This window comes from Lathamus discolor, chromosome 6 (genome assembly GCF_037157495.1).
Source record: "Lathamus discolor isolate bLatDis1 chromosome 6, bLatDis1.hap1, whole genome shotgun sequence".
In the NCBI taxonomy this organism is placed as follows: Eukaryota; Metazoa; Chordata; class Aves; order Psittaciformes; family Psittacidae; genus Lathamus; species Lathamus discolor.
The window spans coordinates 3,251,034-3,271,433 of NC_088889.1; the positions used below are offsets into that span (position 1 = coordinate 3,251,034).

General features: G+C 47.5%; 2 protein-coding genes and 1 long non-coding RNA gene across 3 annotated transcripts; 2 read left to right on the forward strand and 1 right to left on the reverse strand.

Annotated features, from left to right (window-relative positions):
- Positions 1-885: 885 nt before the first annotated feature.
- Positions 886-4,266, forward strand: LOC136016476 (uncharacterized). Its single transcript, XR_010613604.1, has 3 exons — positions 886-964; positions 1,104-1,149; positions 3,691-4,266. It is a non-coding gene; the product is annotated as an uncharacterized LOC136016476 (long non-coding RNA).
- Positions 4,267-9,400: 5,134 nt separating this feature from the next.
- LOC136016829 (olfactory receptor 8I2-like) lies at positions 9,401-10,351 on the forward strand. The gene has a single exon (XM_065684505.1). It carries the CDS (start codon positions 9,401-9,403, stop codon positions 10,349-10,351), a length of 951 nt encoding a protein of 316 aa, XP_065540577.1.
- A 4,402-nt stretch (positions 10,352-14,753) lies between these two features.
- LOC136016538 (olfactory receptor-like protein COR8) lies at positions 14,754-20,377 on the reverse strand. The gene is made up of 2 exons (XM_065683876.1): positions 20,362-20,377; positions 14,754-15,700 (listed from the first exon to the last, which is right to left on the reverse strand). Exon 2 carries the CDS (start codon positions 15,627-15,629, stop codon positions 14,754-14,756), a length of 876 nt encoding a protein of 291 aa, XP_065539948.1. The 5' UTR covers positions 15,630-15,700; positions 20,362-20,377.
- Positions 20,378-20,400: the final 23 nt, after the last annotated feature.

Genomic DNA, 20,400 nt, shown 5'->3' on the forward strand with positions numbered 1-20,400 from the left:
ATCTTTACTCCTGACAAAGCCATCCCAGATTTTATAATGAAAGCAGACGAAAACACATCAGATCTCAAAGCAGGTAAGGTCTCAACCTTTATCCCATGTAGGTGAAGGATTTAATTCCTTGTTGTTGATGTATGCAAATGACACCCATCACCACCTAAATAATCCCAGGCGAGCAGCTGGGATTATTTAGGCGCTCTCTGATGCTGAATTAAATGGGTGAGGATGCCTATACAGTAACCAAGTTCCTGGGTTACTGGTGGATCTATCCTGGTAACCGGCATGGGGTAGGAAACCCACCTTTTGTTACGGAACATTGAGTGCTAGGCAGGACAAAACAGGGTCATTCTCTACTAGGGCTTTTGGGGAGTGACGAGGTGACTTCTGTCCTTTCCTGGAAGGCCCTGCAGCCCCCTCTCATCTTTGGGAGCACAGTAACGGAAGCATTTCTGATTGAAAAGTAAATGCAGCTGCACCAAGATGAAAAGGAAGTTGTGCTTTTGTATTTTCATTCTAAGTAGCAGCATAAACTGAGATAAAGGAGAGCTGGGTTTCTCCTCCACTGAGGGAGGGACACTTCTAAGAGTCCTTCCCAAGAGGTAATCTGGTTTTTTAATACAGATACGACACACTACATACCAATATGTACTAAACCACCTTTGGGGATTTTTGAAGGCTGTATAAAACACTTAAAGGCAACAATTTTAGGCTGGTATTGTTCAAATAACACCTTCTGGTGCGGTTAATTTAAAACCTGTTGGGTGTTTCCTGGCCTGGCTCTTGGGAGCCCTTTGGGCTGACCCTTGCCTGGTCTGACAGCTCCCTGGCGGTTAATGTGTAATCCCCTGACTTGTTTTACCCCTGGCTCTGTGAATACCACAAAGGACAACGCTCTGGAAGGATGGGTAGATGCTGCGTGGGAGAAGACAGAGCAGCATTACCCTTCTAGCTGCAGCCTGGAGAAGCTGTGAGTATTAAAACCCATTTCAACTGGATCTGAGAGCAAAGAGGAGGAAATCCCCGATATGCAAACCCTGCTTTGTCCTGTGGCATCCACAGGATCCACAGGCCTTGTAGCAGACCTTACCTCCTCTGCTTTATTTCAGGGCAGCAGAAACCATCACCTTGAGGAATCAGAGGGATGCTGGTGGTGTGAGCATGGGGCTTTTTTGCTTCATATTTTAAACAATCCTTTTCTTCACTCATTTGATAGTTTGTGCTGTAAGACTCTCAGAAGAGCAGCTAGCCAAACAGTGTGTTGTAGCTCTATAGAGCTGGCATCTTCCACTTGTTCCTATACTGAGATCTTGAGGATAACATCCGCTGTGATGGCTTTGGACTGCCAGAGTGGAGATTGAGATGAGCTCTTAGGCAGAAGCTCTTCCCTGGGAGGGTGCTGAGGCACTGGCACAGGGTGCCCAGAGAAGCTGTGACTGCCCCATCCCTGGCAGTGTTCAAGGCCAGGTTGGACACAGGGGCTTGGAGCAAGCTGCTCCAGTGGAATGGGTCCCTGAATGATGGACATTGGAACTGGATGAGCTTTAAGGTCTCTTCCAACACAAATCACGCTGGGATTCTATGCTTCTGTGAGAGCAAGCTAACTGCTACATAACCGGGAGGTTGTGCTGCGAGGTTTTGCTCGGCTGTAGGGTCTCAACAGCAGCTGGATGTTCTCCTATCCATAATGTCAAGAGCTACATCTTGGATAACACTAGCAACAGTCTGCTTGGTGAGTCCTAGGGCAGCTTGTTGAAAGCTTGGCCACAAAGCGAGATCTTGCCAAATCGGAGTAGGAAAGCCACAAATGGAGGTCCTTTCCCCAGGAAGACAGGGACAAATATTCAGTTAACTCTTCAGCAGAGTGTGGACCCTCAGCCTGCATGGGTAATATCTAAACGAGGGCGGCAAGGTATGGGTTTTTAGTTTATCTCCATTCCAGTGAGTGTGCTCAAGCTGCAGGGAGATTTGATTGCTGGGGGGAAGCTCTGGTGTATAGCACAAGCTGCAGCCTTAGAAACATCCCAGGCTTCATATCTGCACCTTGGATCACTTCATACCAAGCAGTTGGTTTGTCAAGCAAGAAAAAGTGAGGGTGAGCCTTTGTTAATTGTGAGCTTCAGGTCACAGAATCACAGAATCACAGAATCCCAAGGGTTGGAAGGGACCTCAAAAGATCATCTAGTCCAACCCCCCTGCAAGAGCAGGGTAACCTACAGTACATCACACAGGAACTTGTCCAGGCGGGCCTTGAATATCTCCAGTGTAGGAGACTCCACAACCCCCCTGGGCAACCTGTTCCAGTGCTCTGTCACTCTTACAGTAAAGAAGTTCTTCCTGATGTTAACGTGGAACTTCCTATGCTCCAGTTTACACCCATTGCCCCTTGTCCTATCACTGGATATCACTGAAAAAAGCCTAGCTCCATCATCCTGACACCTACCCTTTACATATTTGTAAACATTGATGAGGTCACCCCTCAGTCTCCTCTTCTCCAAGCTAAAGAGACCCAGCTCCCTCAGCCTCTCCTCATAAGGGAGATGTTCCACTCCCTTAATCATCTTCGTGGCTCTGCGCTGGACTCCTTCAAGCAATTCCCTGTCCTTCTTGAACAGAGGGGCCCAGAACTGGACGCAATATTCCAGATGCGGCCTCACCAAGGCTGAGTAGAGGGGGAGGAGAACCTCTCTTGACCTACTAACCACTCCCTTTCTAATGCACCCTAAGATGCCATTTGCCTTCTTGGCCGCAAGAGCACATTGCTGGCTCATGGTCATCCTCCTATCCACCAGGACCCCCAGCTCCCTTTCCCCTTCGCTACTTTCCAGCAGGTCAACCCCCAACCTGTACTGGTCCATGGGGTTGTTCTTCCCCAGATGCAAGACTCTACACTTGCCCTTGTTAAATTTCATCAAGTTTCTCCCCGCCCAACTCTCCAGCCTGTCCAGGTCTCGCTGAATGGCAGCACAGTCCTCTGGTGTGTCAGCCACTCCTCCCAGTTTTGTGTCATCAGCAAACTTGCTGAGGGTGCACTCAGTTCCCTCATCCAGGTCATTGATGAAAATATTAAACAGCACCGGTCCCAGCACCGACCCCTGAGGAACTCCACTAGTCACAGACCTCCAGCTAGATTCTGCGCCATTGACCACAACTCTCTGCCTTCTTCCTTTCAACCAGTTCTCAATTCTCCTCTGGCAGGAGATGTGTGTGTCTGGGCAGGTGGATGCTGCCTCAGGGGGAGGATTGAGCCCCAGACCCAAAGAGTTTGATTTTCATTACTTGGGTCACATCTTCCAGCTCTGTGGTGATGTCTCGGGAGCTGCTTTGCCTCTGGCATCTCTATGTGAGCAGTGAAAAGCAGCTCTAAAGCCCCATTAATAACACTGGGAGACCACACGATTTGCTCACAGGACATCTGAAATGAGGAGTCTGGCTCTGGAGGTGGACCTTATCCCTTCAGCAAAGGGTCATCAAATAATGATGACTCTTAAGTACGGCTCTGCTTGTCAGATACCAGGCAGCGCGCACTCCTGCTTTGCTCTCTGGTGTAACTCTGTCAAACGATGATTAATGCTAGGCAGGAAAAATCAATGAGGATTTATTCTACCTGTCGTAAGCTGTGATTTTAGGAGCTGCTGATTTCTGCCAGGGATAATTTATCTTTGATCAAGCCTGAATGTATCTTTTGTCTCCAAGTTAGGCATCGTGTCTAAAGCAAAGTGAGGAGAGAAATCCTGGCTCTGCACCATCCTACCCTAAGGAAAGCCACATTTGCCCTCAAAGAGCTCCTCCTGGGACACAGAGAACACCCATTTATTTCTCATGTACTCACACTGGACTGGCAGCACCCAAAAGATAAGAAATAATTCCCTTTTCCCAGCAGTTACTCAGGAATTCAAGGACTTCCATGTGTCAATGGCTTGAGAGGAACTATGAGGAACCCTGCAGTTTATTCATTCTGGTGTTGCCCTCCCTCCTTGCCTTAAAATATCTACTTGCTTCCAAGTGTGTTGGTGGTGGTTGTGGTGTTCAGCCGAGACTGGCCTTGGGAACTTGGTGTTTTCCTCTCCCAAAGAGAATTTACCTTATGTTGACATATATATACGTATGTGTGTGTATATATGTATATATACACACTTTCTATTGACTTTAAGTGGTGTAACTGATTGATAGACAAAACCTGACATTCTTAACATTATTGAGGGATTTGGGCCTATTCAGCATTTCAATTTAAAGACATAAAGCAGGCAAACTGCTTACAGGGTCACTATGGTTGAAGATAATTATACGTCCCCCTCTGAGTTTATTCTCCTGGGCTTCACAAACAGGGAAGACCTGCGGGTGATGTGCTTTGTCTTGTTCCTTGCCATCTATGTGGTTACCTTCATAGGAAACCTGGGACTAATTGCATTAATCAGAATGGATTCCTGCCTACACACCCCCATGTACTTCTTCCTCAGCCACTTGTCTCTCCTGGATGTCTGACGAGGTGGTTTCCATGCTGTACTCTGTGGCTGTCCCCATGCTGAACCCGCTCATCTACAGCCTAAGAAACAAGGATATGAAGAACGCCATGAGGAAAGCAAAAAGTAGAGTCCTCTCCTCTTTGTTCATTCATGGTTCCCTGCCCTGGTGAGGAGAAGAAGCAGGCTGGATATTGTACCTTCAAGGATGGCTGGATATTGCAGCTTCAAGGATGGTAGGATATTTCACCTTCAAGGATGGTAGGATATTGCACCTTCAAGAAGGATGGTTCGATAAAAATAATCTTGGAGCACATTCTCCTGGACAGCATGCTAAGGCACATGAAAAACAACAAGGTGCTTGGTGACAGCCAGCATGGCTTCACTAAGGGGAAATCCTGCCTGACCAATTTGGTGGCCTTCTATGATGGGGCTACAGAATTGATGGATAAGGGTAAAGCAGTTGACGTCATTTACCTGGACTTGTGCAAAGCGTTTGACACTGTCCCACACCACATCCTTCTCTCTAAATTGGAGAGACATCAATTTGATGGATGGACCACTCGGTGGATAAAGAACTGGCTGGACAGCCTCACACAAAGAGTTGTGGTCAATGGCTCGATGTCCGGCTGCAGACCGGTAACAAGTGGTGTCCCTCAGGGATCGGTGTTGGGACCGGTCTTGTTTAACATCTTTGTCGCTGACATGGACAGTGGGATTGAGTGCACCCTCAGCAAGTTTGCTGATGACACCAAGCTGTGTGGTCCGGTTGATACGCTGGAGGGAAGGGATGCCATCCAGAGGGACCTTGACACGCTTGTGAGGTGGGCTGATGCCAACCTTATGAAGTTCAACCACGACAAGTGCAAGGTCCTACAACTGGGTCGGAGCAATCCCAGGCACAGCTACAGATTGGGCAGAGAAGAGATTCAGAGCGGCCCTGCGGAGAAGGACTTGGGGGTGCTGGTCGATGAGAAATTGAACATGAGCCGGCTTCAGTGTGCTCTTGCAGCCCAGAAAGCCAACCGTATCCTGGGCTGCATCAAAAGGAGCGTGACCAGCAGGTCGAAGGAGGTGAACCTGCCCCTCTGCTCTGTTCTTGTGAGACCTCACCTGGAGCATTGTGTGCAGTTCTGGTGTCCTCAACATAAAAAGGACATGGAACTGCTGGAACAAGTCCAGAGGAGGCCACGAGGATGATCAGGGACTGGAGCACCTCCCGTATGAAGACAGGCTGAGGAAGTTGGGGCTGTTCAGCCTGGAGAAGAGAAGGCTGAGTGGAGACCTCAGAGCAGCCTTCCAGTACCTGAAGGGGGCCTATAGGGATGCTGGGGAGGGACTCTTTGTCAGGGACTGTAGTGACAGGACAAGGGGTAATGGGTTAAAACTGAAATAGGGGAAGTTTAAATTGGATCTAAGGAGGAAATTCTTTCCTGTTAGTGTGGTGAGACACTGGAATGGGTTGCCCAGGGAGGCTGTGAGTGCTCCATCCCTGGCGGTGTTCAAGGCCAGGTTGGATGAAGCCTTGTGTTGGATGGTTTAGTGTGAGGTGTCCCTGTCCATGGCAGGGGGGTTGGAACTAGATGATCTTGAGGTCCTTTCCAACCCTAACTATTCTATGATTCTATGATTCTATATTGCACCTTGAAGAGGATGGTTGGATACGGCACCTTCAAGGATGGGTGGATATAGCACCTTCAAAAAGCTGGGACTGAATATACCTGGAAGCATGACACCTGGAACACATGGTTCTCCTTAAACCAAGGCTACATGCTGTGCTGGGATGGACAGGACTTTCTCTGGCTGCAGCCCAAGACCTGACAGTGACTGTGTATTGGAAAGAAAGTTGTTGTCCAAAGCGATTGTTACTTAAATATTACTTGAAATTAATATCTTTTCTTATTTAAATGCTATTAAACATAACAATAAACTATATTTCAGGCTTCAGAGAGCAAAAGGGAGAAGACAGGTGGTGGCTTTGCCCTGCGGGCATCAAACCAACTGGTATCCGAGCTCATGTTTTATATTAGCAAATATTTTCTGGTGTTATTTCTGGTTTTAAGGAAATATTAACTGATATTTGCAGGTATTTCAAGTCCAGACCACAAGCTGGGTCACGTGAAATGACACAGGGGAGACTGAGATGAGCTCTTCGGCAGAAGCTCTTCCCTGGGAGGGTGCTGAGGCGCTGGCACAGGGTGCCCAGAGAAGCTGTGGCTGCCCCATCCCTGGCAGTGCTCAAGGCCAGGTTGGACACAGGGGCTTGGAGCAAGCTGCTCCAGTGGAAGGGGTCCCTGCCCGTGGCAGGGGTTGGAGCTGGAGGAGCTTTAAGCTCCCTTCCAACACAAACCAGTCTGGGATTCTGTGAAATAAAGCTGTGACAGTGTGTTGGTCAACAAAGCCCTTGTGGGAAATGGGGACAAGTCATATCTGAGCCTCTGCTCTGCTGTGAATTTCAGTAGGGGTGCAAAGAGCCTGAGTGCTGGTGAGAGGGAGGATTTGGGGTCCTTCTCCAGCCTGAGCAGCCAAGGTGCTGCTGGCCTGCCTCCCTGATGAAGCTGATGGAGCAAGTGCAGTACCCAGCTGTCTGCATCTGGGACCTCAAGCTGCATTGTTTACCCTGCACAAGCGCACCCAGGTATTCTTAGTGGCTCTTTTGGTCTTCATGTAGTTCTTTTAAATAACTTTTGTGTTACACATTTCTCTTCTTTCCGATATTTGATTGAGGGTTATTTCTCCCACTGTTATATTGATTTTCCCACTTCACAAACTTTGGGTTTCACCCAGTACCCAATGGGGAAGAAAAACATTCCAAACCACTCAGAAATCTTTTTCTACTTTTGTCCAGTGCATCTCCTGAACAGTCAGTGGTGCCTTCCAGCAGAAAACAAGGTTTACATTGAAAATATCTAAACCCACCTGTATACTTCTACTTCTTCCTTCCCCACACCTTCATAGTTCAGTTTTCTCCCCTGTTTGCTCTATCATTTGGGTTTTCTAAATGTCTGGAGCAAGGTTATAATTTAATATTTCTCCCAAGGGTTTTATAATGTCTCCCCCTCTAGGAGAAGCATTCAGGACACGCCAGCACTCACGATTCTTCAGAGGAAGACTGGGAAATCTGACTTCATCCTGTTATATCCTCAAAGCAGCCATGTTTTGAGCCAATGTTGTTGACCAGACTGTTGTACAATCGCTAGTAAAGTATATGGAAATAAATGCATCTGATAGAAAGGACTCCCTAAGACCACCTCAAACCACCCACACAGAGGATGCTTTGTTGTGCTTGTTTTCAGCTCCCTTCAATGCAATATTAGATGATCTCTGTGGATGTAAAGGGCTTCCTCAGGGAAACACTGAAAGGAAGAGGTATGTGATAGATGGGGAAATACAGAGCAAACTGTCCTGGGCCTCTCTTCCTGGGTAGGTCTCTGCAGAAGAACTGGTCTTGGAGGTGTTGATGCAGCCAGAAAGACTTTGGGGAGAGAGGAACTGAGAGGTTGTTCTGCTGATCAAGTCAAACTAATTATCCGATGGAGGAGGGTCCTTTGGGAGAACAGTTTGCACAACACAAGCCTCTGAGGTAATGCCTCCTGTGAGATAAAACCCCTCCACCAGCCAGCCAGGAGCATCCTGCTCCCAAGCATCTCTCCTTCAACCCATCGCATGGGCTCCAGAAGGAGCTGCAGGCACTGCATCCACCACCACCGTCCTCTTTAACCAAGCAGGTACAAAAGGGTTTGATGGGTGATGGGTCCAGTTTGACCCTGGTCGTGCTGCCTCTCACGTGCTTGATGGCATGCTGAATTTCACTCTTCTTCACTGTGGCAATAGGGCAAGGGGTGATGGGTTTAGACTGGAACGGGATGTTCAGGTTGGAGATACGGAAGGAGTTCTTTCCTGTGATGGTGCTGAGGCGCTGGCACAGGGTGCCCAGAGAAGCTGTGGCTGCCCCATCCCTGGCAGTGCTCAAGGCCAGGTTGGACACAGGGGCTTGGAGCAAGCTGCTCCAGTGGAAGGGGTCCCTGCCCGTGGCAAGCAGGTGGGACTGGGTGAGATTTAATTTCCCTTCAAGCCAAACCGTTCTATGGTAGCCCATGGTGTGAATAAAAGTGCCCTAGTATGGGGTAGCTTTGCTTCAAAACCCCCCACATTCCTGACCCCATGCACAAGTGATTTAGGGTTATTTGAGTAGCTGTGTAGCCTTTCAAAGATAGGCATTCCATCAGATAACTCATATGCAGAGGTATTGAATGGCAGAGATGAGAATATCCAAGCTAAAGCCTTAAAATTTTGGTTTATATATCATATACTCAACACCTTTAGGTGGATATTTGGGTTGGTCATAGGATAATCTCTGCAATCACAGCAAAGCTCTGCTGGAGCCAAGACCACTGCTTTCCCTTAACCTTATGCAGCGTGAGGGTTCTTCAGAAGCAAATAAGCTTAGAACTTACAGCAAATTTCAAGTACATGGCTTTGTGTTCTGATGAAAAGGATGCACCACAACTAAGGAGGGTACAGAAGAGCATTGATTCATTCTGAAAAATACAAAAAAGAGAGAAAAAATCTAAAAAATTTCCCAGAAACCAGAGAAGAAAACATAAAATCTTTTTTGTTTTCCAAATTTGGGGATGTGTTTATATGATTTTATTGTCTTACTCTTGGGTGGACAGGATGTTTCTCTGTGTATCATTAGTGCAGTGTGTATCAATCATGGTAGAATTATTCTCTTCTAATTTCAGGCTGTGTAATGACTTCCTAGACCTCTTTGACTTCAGATTTGGGGCTACAGAGAGAAATGCACCACTAAAAAGACAATGTTTTCTATTGCATTTACTTTATGGTTTAAAATCCAACTAAACTTCCACATTATTTCTCTCTTAGGGGTGTGTTTCACTGATTCTTTCATTGCAATCCAAATCCATCAACTTGTTGAAATGATGGATGCAGGAAACCTCACTGTTCTCTCCAGCTTCATCCTCTTGGGTTTCTCTGATGCCCCAGAGCTACAAACCACCATCTTCACTATCTTCTTATCCCTGTATGTTTTAATGGTGCTGGGGAACCTGACGATGATCCTGCTGATCAACACTGACCCCCACCTCCGCATCCCCATGTACTTCTTCCTGAGCCACTTATCTTGCATGGATTTTTGCCTTTCCTCTGCTATCATCCCAAAAGCTCTGGAGACTTTCCTGCTGGGGAGAAGCCACATCTCCTTTTGGGGTTGCTTTGCCCAGATGTATATTTTCCTGGCTCTAGCTATCTGTGAGACCTTCCTCCTTGGGGTAATGGCTTACGACCGATACACGGCCGTGTGCAAACCCCTGCTCTACACCACTACCATGACCAGGGCACGTTACTATGGCATGGTGGTGCTGGTGTACACCATCGGGTTCCTCACCTCCCTAGTGCACATCACGCTGGCGGGGAGGTTGTCCTTCTGTCAGGCCAGGAGCATCAACCACTTCTTCTGTGAGCTGCCCACGCTCCTGCAGCTCTCCTGCTCAGATACAAGCACAAATGAGCTCTTGCTTTTTTACAACACTGTGTTTAATGCCATGGTCTCTCTCCTGATGATCCTGGTGTCCTACACCTACATCCTCCACACCGTCCTGCAGATCCCTTTGGCCACGAGGAGGCTGAAGGTCTTCTCTACCTGCACCTCCCACTTGGCTGCCATCATCATCTTCTATGCACCAGGGATCCTCACCTATGTCCAGCCTCATGAGGCATCCTCATGGGATCAGGCAAAGCTGGTGTCAGTGTGTTACTCCATCCTCACCCCAACCCTCAACCCCCTCATCTACAGCCTGAGGAACAAGGAGGTGAAGGGGGCTCTGAGGAGGCTGTGGGAGAGAAAGCTGGTGCCACATCTATCCAGGTTTTGAAAGCACATTTGGAACTATTTGTTACTGTTGAGGTAAGGAAGGAATAAGTGGAATATGTGATTATGGAACTGATCATTACTGGCCATTACTGGTCATTATTGCTCACTATTGGTCATTCTTACAGATAAGGAGATCACACAGCAAGTGCAGGGTATGGAGAACCAGCACAACGGATGGTTCTCTACAAACAGCGTCAGGTGGTTTTAAGCGTGGCCTGAGCCTTCAATAATTCATCCGAATAAGAATCATCTGTTCAACAGCAGGACTGAGACAGCACCATGGTGTTTTTTGTCTAAATTGTGCTAAATGAAAGTAGTGCCCAAAAAAGTAGGCTCAGCCTTGAAGTAATGCTCTGACCACTACCTCCATTGGCTGTTTGAATACCTGAGGGAAGGACCAAAGGATCGATACATCTCTGGCATCCCCAGCAGTTCTGATACAGTTCTGGTGTCTATAGAATCATAGAATCATAGAATAGTTAGGGTTGGAAAAGACCTTAAGATTATCCAGTCCCAACCCCCTGCCATGGGCAGGGAACCTCACACTAGACCATGGCACCCAAGGATCTGTCCAGCCTGGCCTTGAACACTGCCAGGAATGGAGCACTCACAACCTCCCTGGGCAACCCATTCCAGTGCCTTAGATCCAATCTAAACTTCCCCTGTTTAAGTTTGAACCCGTTACCCCTTGTCCTGTCACTACAGTCCCTGATGAAGAGTCCCTCCCCAGCATCCCTATAGGCCCCCTTCAGGTACTGGAAGGCTGCTCTGAGGTCTCCACTCAGCCTTCTCTTCTCCAGGCTGAACAGCCCCAACTTCCTCAGCCTGTCTTCATACGGGAGGTGCTCCAGTCCCTTGATCATCCTCGTGGCCTCCTCTGGACTTGTTCCAGCAGTTCCATGTCCTTTTTATGTTGAGGACACCAGAACTGCACACAATGCTCCAGGTGAGGTCTCACAAGAGCAGAGTAGAGGGGCAGGATCACCTCTTTCGACCTGCTGGTCACGCTCCTTTTGATGCAGCCCAGGATACGGTTGGTTTCTGGGCTGCGAGCACACACTGAAGCCAGCTCATGTTCAGTTTCGTATCAACTAACACCCCCAAGTCCTTCTCTGCAGGGAAGATCAGAAGGACATGGAGCTGTTGGAGCAAGTCCAGAGGAGGCCACATGGATACTCAAGGGCTGGAGCAGCTCCCGTATGGAGCCAGACTGAGAACACTGGGGCTGTTCAGCCTGGAGAAGAGAAGCTGCGTGGAGACCTCAGAGCAAATTCCAGTGTCTGAAGGGGGCTACAAGGGTGCTGGAAAGGGACTCTTCATCAGGGACTGTAGCGACAGGACAAGGGGTGATGGGTTCAAAGTAAAACAGGGGAAGTTCAGGTTAGACCTAATGCAGAAGCTCTTCCCTGTGAGGGTGCTGAAGCGCTGGCACAGGGTGCCCAGAGTAGCCGTAGCTGCCCCATCCCTGGCAGTGTTCAAGGCCAGGTTGAACACAGGGGCTTGGAGCAACCTGCTCCAGTGCAAGGTGTCCCTGCCCATGGCAGGGGTTGGAGCTGGAGAGCTTTTAGGTCGTTTCCAACATAAACCAGTCTGGGAGTCTATGATACCTGATATGCGCATCCAGTACATTTATCCCATGTAAGTGAGCTGGAGCAGAGCTAAGGACTTGTTATAGGCACACATAGGTTAGCACGTGGCCAGAAGTGTGTCCCAACTAAAATCTTCCTGGGATGTGTGGTCTTACATCTTTTCCTTTTTGGATGCTCAGTACCAGGTCTGTGCTTTGTGGATTTGACCATGTCACATCCCTTCTCTATGTCATCACATTATTGAGGTGGATGACGCTCTAAATGAAACAGTAAATGGAGGGATTTTAACATTAAATCGAAACACACCATTTCTGTTTAATGAACTGTACAATTGCTGGAAGAACACGTATTTGTATAATGACAAACTGAATAAATTTATGGTTTAAAATAAGCATCTTTGGAAACCTTGGTCTTCTGCAAGAAACTGTGATGAATAATGAATGAATGCAATGGCAGCCAGTCAAACTCTGATTTAAGTTGGTGTGAAGTGAAATGCTCACTTTGTAAGCTTTTAATCAAAGTTTCTGATGAAGTTTTCATGAAAAATAAAGACATCTGGACAGTTTCCTCAAGAAAAGAGAACACAACATGTGAAGCAACTTATTCAGGTAGAATAAGAAGAGAGGGACTCTTCATCAGAGCCTGTAGGGACAGGCCAGAGGGGAGACTGAGATGAGCTCTTAGGCAGAAACTCTTCCCTGGGAGGGTGCTGAGGCGCTGGCACAGGGTGCCCAGAGAAGCTGTGGCTGCCCCATCCCTGGCAGTGCTCAAGGCCAGGTTGGACACAGGGGCTTGGAGCACCCTGCTTTAGTGGAAGGGGTCCCTGCCCGTGGCAGGGGCTGGAGCTGGATGAGCTTTAAGCTCCCTTCCAACTCAAACCATTCCATGATTTCATGATTTTGCATAACTGAGGAGGGATGAGAATCATTAATATAATAAAGGAGCTCTTTGCTCCTTTCTGCTCCATTCTTTCATCCTCTGCGCACAGGAATACATCAGAGGAGGCTGGATGCAGAGCTGCCGCTGTGTTTAGGGCATTGGGTGATGGAAAACCCAGTTCCCCTCTCCCTGAGACATCAGGGAGTGCAGCGACAGTGATTGCCATGGTCAGCATCAGCTGGGTCCTTCACACACACCCTCTGCCATAGCCTCAGGCTCTATTTAAGCTCAGCCCTGGAGCTGGGACCACTTCCAGGGCTGTGCTGTAACTGTGCTTGCTCCTGGTCTGTAGCAATCATGATCTGAACTTGACTCTTGGTTTCCCCTGGGCTATCAGTGGAAGCTGCTGCTGTGTGCAGGCACAGGGGGACCATGCTCCGCTTTGTGGCCACTTTCAGCTCCCAGCTCACCTCCCCATTGGGAATAACTGAACCTGGCTACTCCCTTGAGCCACCTTGAGTCATGCAAACAGCACAAAATGAGAGGCAAGACCCTCTAGTGTCCAAGCTAGGGGTAATGAAAGCTGTGATGGAAGGTAAGAGTTATAAACATTTCCCCTTCCTTGTCTGTATCTGTCTCTTAGGGAAAATGACCCCTGCTCAACTGTGTGCTCCAGATAGATTTTGTTTTACTCTACATCAGGCATCCAAATGCAAACTGCTACATCTGAGTGGGGGGAAAAAGAGGTTAGAATTCTAGGTATACCATACAGTGGGCATGCTTAGTCATGATTTCCATGTCCAACTAACAGAAATGATGCTGGGAGTCTTTATCTTTTATTTTTAGCTCTTAAAAACACATCAGGACTGACTTGGGTGCAGCCATGTGCAAAGTAACAGGAAGTAACAGATGATCCCCCCCTCTCCTGTAATGCATCCAGGTCTCTATCTGCTACATAAAGAGCTTATTGCTAAAGGTCTCTAACAGGTTGCAGTTGGTTATTTCTGCTTTGTAGAGCATGAAGTTCTGCAGCGTTCCTCTGTGGTACCTTCTCAGTTAACAGGTTGTGTTGGGGAAGAGCTGGGTGGGAGGAAATATCACCTACAGCAGCCCCACGACAAGAAAACAGGGGAAGAAACATACTTCTCCCTAAAGTCATTACATTCAATCATACTAAAATCCTTGGCAATAGGGAAAAATCCTACTCTCAGCTGCTACTTCTCCTAAACCAGATGTAAGATGAAGCCCACAGCAAGGAGGTTAGAAATAGATGGCCTTTAAGGTCCCTCCAACCCACACCACGCTGTGAAACCTCTTCGGCTGAGCTGGATGTTTGCAGTGGTTGGAAGGAAGGTGCAGGAAGACAGACGCAGCTCTGCTGCGTCCAGGCTGGGATGTTCTGGTCACACAATGATTTAGCATCTTCCCAATGCTCAATCACAGCATGTACCATGCTCATTCTCTGGCAGCTCAGTGGCTCTGCTTCTCCTTTCTTTTCCTTACTTTGCACTGCACATCCTTCTGGAAGCAAATGGGATTTTACGTATTTCCTTGCATTAACCCAAAGTAAAGTGATGTTTTACAGATGCACTTCCTCAGAATCCTTCATCCCTCCTTGAACTTGCCTCTGGATGAATCACTGCTTGAATCAGTGTAATTTCTAAAGCTAAACTGAAGAGGGAAATTCCCCATGGGCTTTTTTTTTTGCCACCTCCTATGATATCACATCATTTTTTCCCCCCAGAAAAAACCCAGGAGATGACAAGAGAATATTTATCAAGGACCTATATTGAGGGGATGCTTAACATCATTGAGTCTCTGCAGAGTTTAAAGCATGGTTAGAATGTGCTGTACCTGCTCCTGTAAATACATTCAGTTCCTTCCTCCTCCAGACAGCTGACAGAAAATGAGTTAAAAAGGGAAAGAGTAGGAGTTCTATGAACCAATTGGGACCGGCTTGGTCAATGAGCAGCTCGCAATGAGGTTATTTGCTGTTGCTTTTCTAAGGGCATCTTTAACATCCTTGTTCCTCAAGCTGTAGATCAGAGGGTTGAGCATAGGGACAATGAGGGTGTAAAACACGGCGGTGACTTTCTCTGTCTCCAGCGAGTACTTGGAAGCTGATTGCATGTGGCTGAGCCCAGCAGGGACATAGAACAAGGTAACGGTCAGGAGGTGGGAGGCACAGGTAGAGAAGGCTTTGTGCCTTCCTTCAGCAGACCTAATCCTCAGGATGGACAAGAGGATGTATACATAGGAGGTGATGATGAGGATGAGCACAGACATGGAAATGCTCCCATTAAGAATGACAAGCAAAAGCTCATTGAGGTGGCTGTTGGAGCAGGAGAGCTTCAGCAAAGGGTTAGTGTCACATAAGTAATGGTTGATGGTGTTTGGACCACAGAAAGGCAACAGCAGCAAGCACCAAGTTTGGATTAGGGAGTTCAAAATCCCCCCCATGTATGATGCAGCCACCAGCTGAACACAGACCCCCTTGGGCATGGAAACTGTGTAGAGCAGTGGGTTGCAGATGGCTACATAGCGGTCATAAGCCATCACAGCCAGCAAGAACACCTCTGTGGTCACAAACATGAGGAAGAAGAAATGCTGCAGGAAGCAGGCAGGGCAAGAGATGGTTTTGTTTTCCACCAAGAAGCCAAGAAGCAGCTTTGGAGCAAAGACAGAGGAGTAGCAAAGATCGACAACAGAGAGATTGCAGAGGAAGAAGTACATGGGGGTGTGCAGCCAGGGGCTTGTCTTGATCAGTGCCATCAGCCCAAGGTTGCCCGTGACAGTGATGAGATAAATCATGAAGAAGATTACAAAGAGAGGGGTTTGCAGCTTGGGCTCGCTTGTCAGGCCGAGGAGGATGAAGTGGGTCACTGCGGTGTGGTTGCCTTCAGCCCTGTTACTGTATTGCATGGCAGCATCCCTGTGGGAAGGAGGAAAGATGGAGTGAAATAGGGAAGAGGAACGCCATGTGGCTTGCATGTACTGTGTTAGGCTGGACATTAAAACAATGGAGATTTGATAGTTGAGGCAACATCTAACTGTGGTCCTTGGTAACAGGAAAGAACTTCCTCCCTATATCCAATCTAAACTTCCCCTGTTTAAGTTTTAACCCATTACCCCTTGTCCTATCCCTACTAGTAGTTTTGGTCAGGTTCCAGCACAGAGGGAAATATTCTCCTCAGTGTGACAAATGAGTCTAACAGAGAGTCAGTGCACTTGACTTCTGTTATCTGCTCCAGCTCAGGTATTATTTCTATGGTTTTCCATGGTTTCAAGGTGAGGAAGGCATTGGCAGGCTGCTCCTCACAACTCCAAGACTAAGAAATAAACTGGACATCATGTTCTATATGGAATAGAAGGCTGTTAGCTCTATTTGAGGGAATTCATAGAATCACAGACTGGTTTGGGTTGGAAGGGACCTTAAAGCTCATCCAATTCCAACCCCAACACCTTCCACTGAAGCAGCTTGCTCCAAGCCCCTGTGTCCAACCTGGCCTTGAGCACTGCCAGGGATGGGGCAGCCACAGCTTCTCTGGGCACCCTGTGCCAGCGCCTCAGCACCCTCACAGGGAAGAGCTTCTGCCTAAGAGCTCATCTCAGTCTCCCCTCGGGCAGGTTCAAGCCATTCCCCTTGGCCTGTCCCTACAGGCCCTTGTCCAAAGCCCCTTTCCAGGTTCCCTGCAGCCCCTTTTCCAAAGCCCCTTTCCAGGTTCCCTGCAGCCCCTTTAGGCACTGGAGCTGCTCTCAGGTCTCCCCTTCAGGAGCCTTCTCTTGTCCAGGCTGCCCCAGCCCAGCTCTCTCAGCCTGGCTCCAGAGCAGAGCTGCTCCAGCCCTCGCAGCATCTCCGTGGCCTCCTTTGGCCTTTTTCCAACAGCTCCAGGTCCCTCTTGTGCTGCTGCCCCAGAGCTGGATCAGGACTGCAGGGGGGCGGGGGGGGGGGGGGGGGGGGGGTGTCTCCCCAGAGCAAGGTAGAGGGAGGAAAAGAGGTGAGGAGGCAAATGCCCAAATAAATGATCTTTGGATGGTCCCAGCACTTCAGGTTTAGGTTTAGTGCTTCCCACTGGGGTGGCTGCTCTCCACTTTCCTGGTGCAACCCCACATTGTTCCTTACATCTCTGTGAGAGTTTGCACTTTTTACGTATTTATGAGCTTCCAACATACCAGAAATAGCCAGAAATGTTGTATATAGATTTCTAGGTTCTATTTCTAGCTGCTTTTACCTTCCCTTAAATGAGCATCTTTTGAGAACACTCTTAACATCCTTATCCCCAGAAACCCAGAACAGACCACCCAACCCTACGGCTGAGACAAAGCATCAACCTTCTGCCATTGAGGAATAACCTTTCAGAAGGTTGCTTGAGGTTCTGCAGCGAGTTTTTAGTCTTCTAAGAGGAAAAACCTGGAAGGTTTTGTCATGGAATGTGCCCTGTGTGACATTCCCAGGTCTTTCTGTGCCACTGCATGGTGTGGTGCAGCTCTTGTCCTCTTCAATTTAGGGTTGGGGCAGAAAAGCAGCTTTTCTAAACGCTTTCCCTAAGGTTTTATCACCATCAGATGGTGACACACACTTAGGGTGTGAAGATAATGCCTAGAAACTCAGACCTATGGGAAATACACAGCTCAGGTATATTCTTGTTGAGCTTTTTGCCCCAAATCAGTAAACTTACAAGCTTGAAAGCTGTGGGGTTTAATCTAGATCTACATTTGAAGCCTATGATCCTGCTTGCCTGCCAGATCCTTATATACCGCATCCTTACCTAGCATCCTTATGCAGCTTTCTGGGATTTACACACACTGTGTGTGCATTGTCCTAAGGCAGAAGATCCATGATCCATTTTCCTTCATTCTTCAGGTGGCTCTAATGCTATAGGAGGGGGAAGTGGCAGCTCACGGATGAAGTGAACCCAGAGCAAGTAATGCAGCAGCTCCGTCAGCAAGAAGCTTTTTGCCCAGAGCGGGTGATGACACTGTCCCAGAGGGGGACGGCATCTGGGTTTATTTACTCCTTTGGTCCTGATGGATAAAATCCCTGAAGTAAAGCTTAGCTGAGCAAAGAGGGGATCATTAGAGACTCCCAGCAGAGCCTGGAAGAGGTTTGGACCTGGGTCCCGCACCCCAGCTAATGGTGCAAGGCTCATTAACCTCAGTGCTGATGGGGGGGGGGGCTCATCTCTGCTGAGGCAGAAGTGGGAACGAAGCCATAGGAGTGTGTTTAATGGGATGCCAGGGGTTGGAATTTATTGTGCTGTTTGAACTGTGCAAGTCTACAGCTTCACTTAAACCACAGTTTAAGGTAGCTGGAATTACCAAGTGCTGTAACCAAAGTCAAATGTGCATGTGAATCACTTTATCTCCCTGGATATGGCAATTGTTTTTATAGCTTGAACTTAAACCCCCTGATCTCTCCCACCGATCACTCTGTGCCTGGAGATCACCACTGCAACTGCACCCAGAGAGCCATGGAGGCAGAGGAGATGCACTTCCGACCCAAAGGTATGAAGCACAACATGTACTTCAGCACAAGCCAAGTGTACAAACACCAAACCTGGGTTCTGTGGTCATACCTACGATTCTACTTGAGGTTCATTGAGAGTTTTGTGTGCATCAATTGACACAATGGCAGCAAACTTTAATGTTCCTTTATGCCAACTAAAGGTACATGAAAGGGCAGTTCAACTTTGTTAGAAATGTTTTGTCATTTCTGCCTCGTTCCTCGAGCTATTTGTGGCATTGCGACAGTGATACATCACAATGTACTAGTGCTACTACTACAATGATACTCAGGCCTGCAAAAATGGGCAGGGTTGAAGACCGTTTGCAGCAGCTTCTTTTTCCTTCTGCTGACTTATTTTACTTCCCTGCTATAAGCATTTTCCCACCTCCTGCTTCCACCTATGGTTACTTCTTTAATCTTTCATCCCATCACCAAAACCCCATTTCACTGTTACCTTTCCACGTAGTCACAACAGAAGTGTTCAGAAATAAACCAGGAATACTGAATTAAAAACCTCCTGTTAGGGCAAAGTATGGATTGAAACACTTAAAGGAATACAGACCAGGAAGAAAACAATCCTAGTTTTTTGTCTTTAGTGCATCTTGAAATGATGTAATTAAGTAATGAAATCTGAGTAGATAAAATGCCTGAACCACTGTGACTACCAGGTAAGTATCAGTGAAGGATGACAGATCATGGCAACATCATAGGAAAATGTCTTTACATCAAGTTTCACTGATAGCTTAATACACGTAATAAACATGTTTCAAAAGACAAGTATCTTCATCATTTGAAACTCAGAGTTTATAACAGTGTTTAGCCTACTATATAACATATAATATTGCCTACTATGTATCATACCATATCAGTAGTACAGTCTACTATTGTTATAATAGTGTAGGGATAACTTACCCTGGTGACCAAGTGAATCAGGAGGCAAGGAACTGGGTGCACGGAGGGGGAAGGTGGGAAAAGGAGAGGAAGGGTAGGAGCAGGATGTGGTAGACACTAAAACACCCCAGAAAAGCCAGGCTTTCACCCTAAAACCTCCTGGGAAAAGTGCATCAAAGACTTAGTCCAGGCTCCACTTCTCCATTAGAAAAGCAAACCAAGACAAGCAGAAATTGCACACACGTTTTTCCAACTGAAGGAAAAAAGCTTGTGGTTGGAGGACAAGGATCCAGGGCTGAAAACACACTCACAGGCAGAAGCTTTGTTAAAAACATAAATACACAGAACAAATGATGAAACAACACCCCTCATGTTACTTTTAAGATCTGATCTTCCCCCCAGTGCCTTCCTGACCATAGATTCCACACGTAATATGCTGGGATAACACACCACACCAGTTACCTGCAATTGTGTGAAGCATTGAGGCTTCCTCTTGCCAAAATATCCCCATTTTAAGGTTTGGGATTAAGGTTATGCCAAGACCCTGTGAAAACTCACCAGATGAGAGAAGCAGATTTGTTATGTTTTGGGTGCTCTGCTACAGATGCCTCTTCTTAAGCAGGATCCAGCTCTAGAGCTCCATGTACAGTGCCTGTTGCTACACTTCATTTTACATCTAAGAAAAGCTCTGAGGTGGTTTAAAATCCATATTATTATAGCAGTGTTGATGGAATTCCCCTGTGAAACAACCTCATCTTATAGAACCACAGAACAGTTCAGACTGGAAAGGACCTTAAGACCATCTAGTTCCCATCCTCCTGCCATAAGCAGGGACACCTCACCCTAGACCATGTCACACTGTCCAGCCTGGCCTTGAACACTGCCAGGGATGGAGCATTTACGACTTCTTTCAGCAACCTGTAAAGAACTTATCTCCAACCTGAACTTCCCATTTCAGTTTGAACCCATCACCCCTTGTCCTACCACTACAATCCCTGAGCTTTTTACTTTACAACTTGGCAGCTGCCCCACAGACTTTTGACAGCTACACAGCATCCAAAAGCCTAAAAGTTGGGATTTCCTGTATTCAGGCCTGTACTTTACATTTGCTCTTCGTTTCCCTCTAAAAGCGGGATTTTATTTTACCTGTAGAACCTTCAGCAAGGATGTTAAAGCCACATCCCC

Excerpts from the sequence above, each read along its gene's own strand:
- LOC136016829 (XM_065684505.1), top strand. The coding sequence starts at position 9,401 with ATGGATGCAGGAAACCTCACTGTTCTCTCCAGCTTCATCCTCTTGGGT.
- LOC136016538 (XM_065683876.1), bottom strand. The coding sequence starts at position 15,629 with ATGATTTATCTCATCACTGTCACGGGCAACCTTGGGCTGATGGCACTG.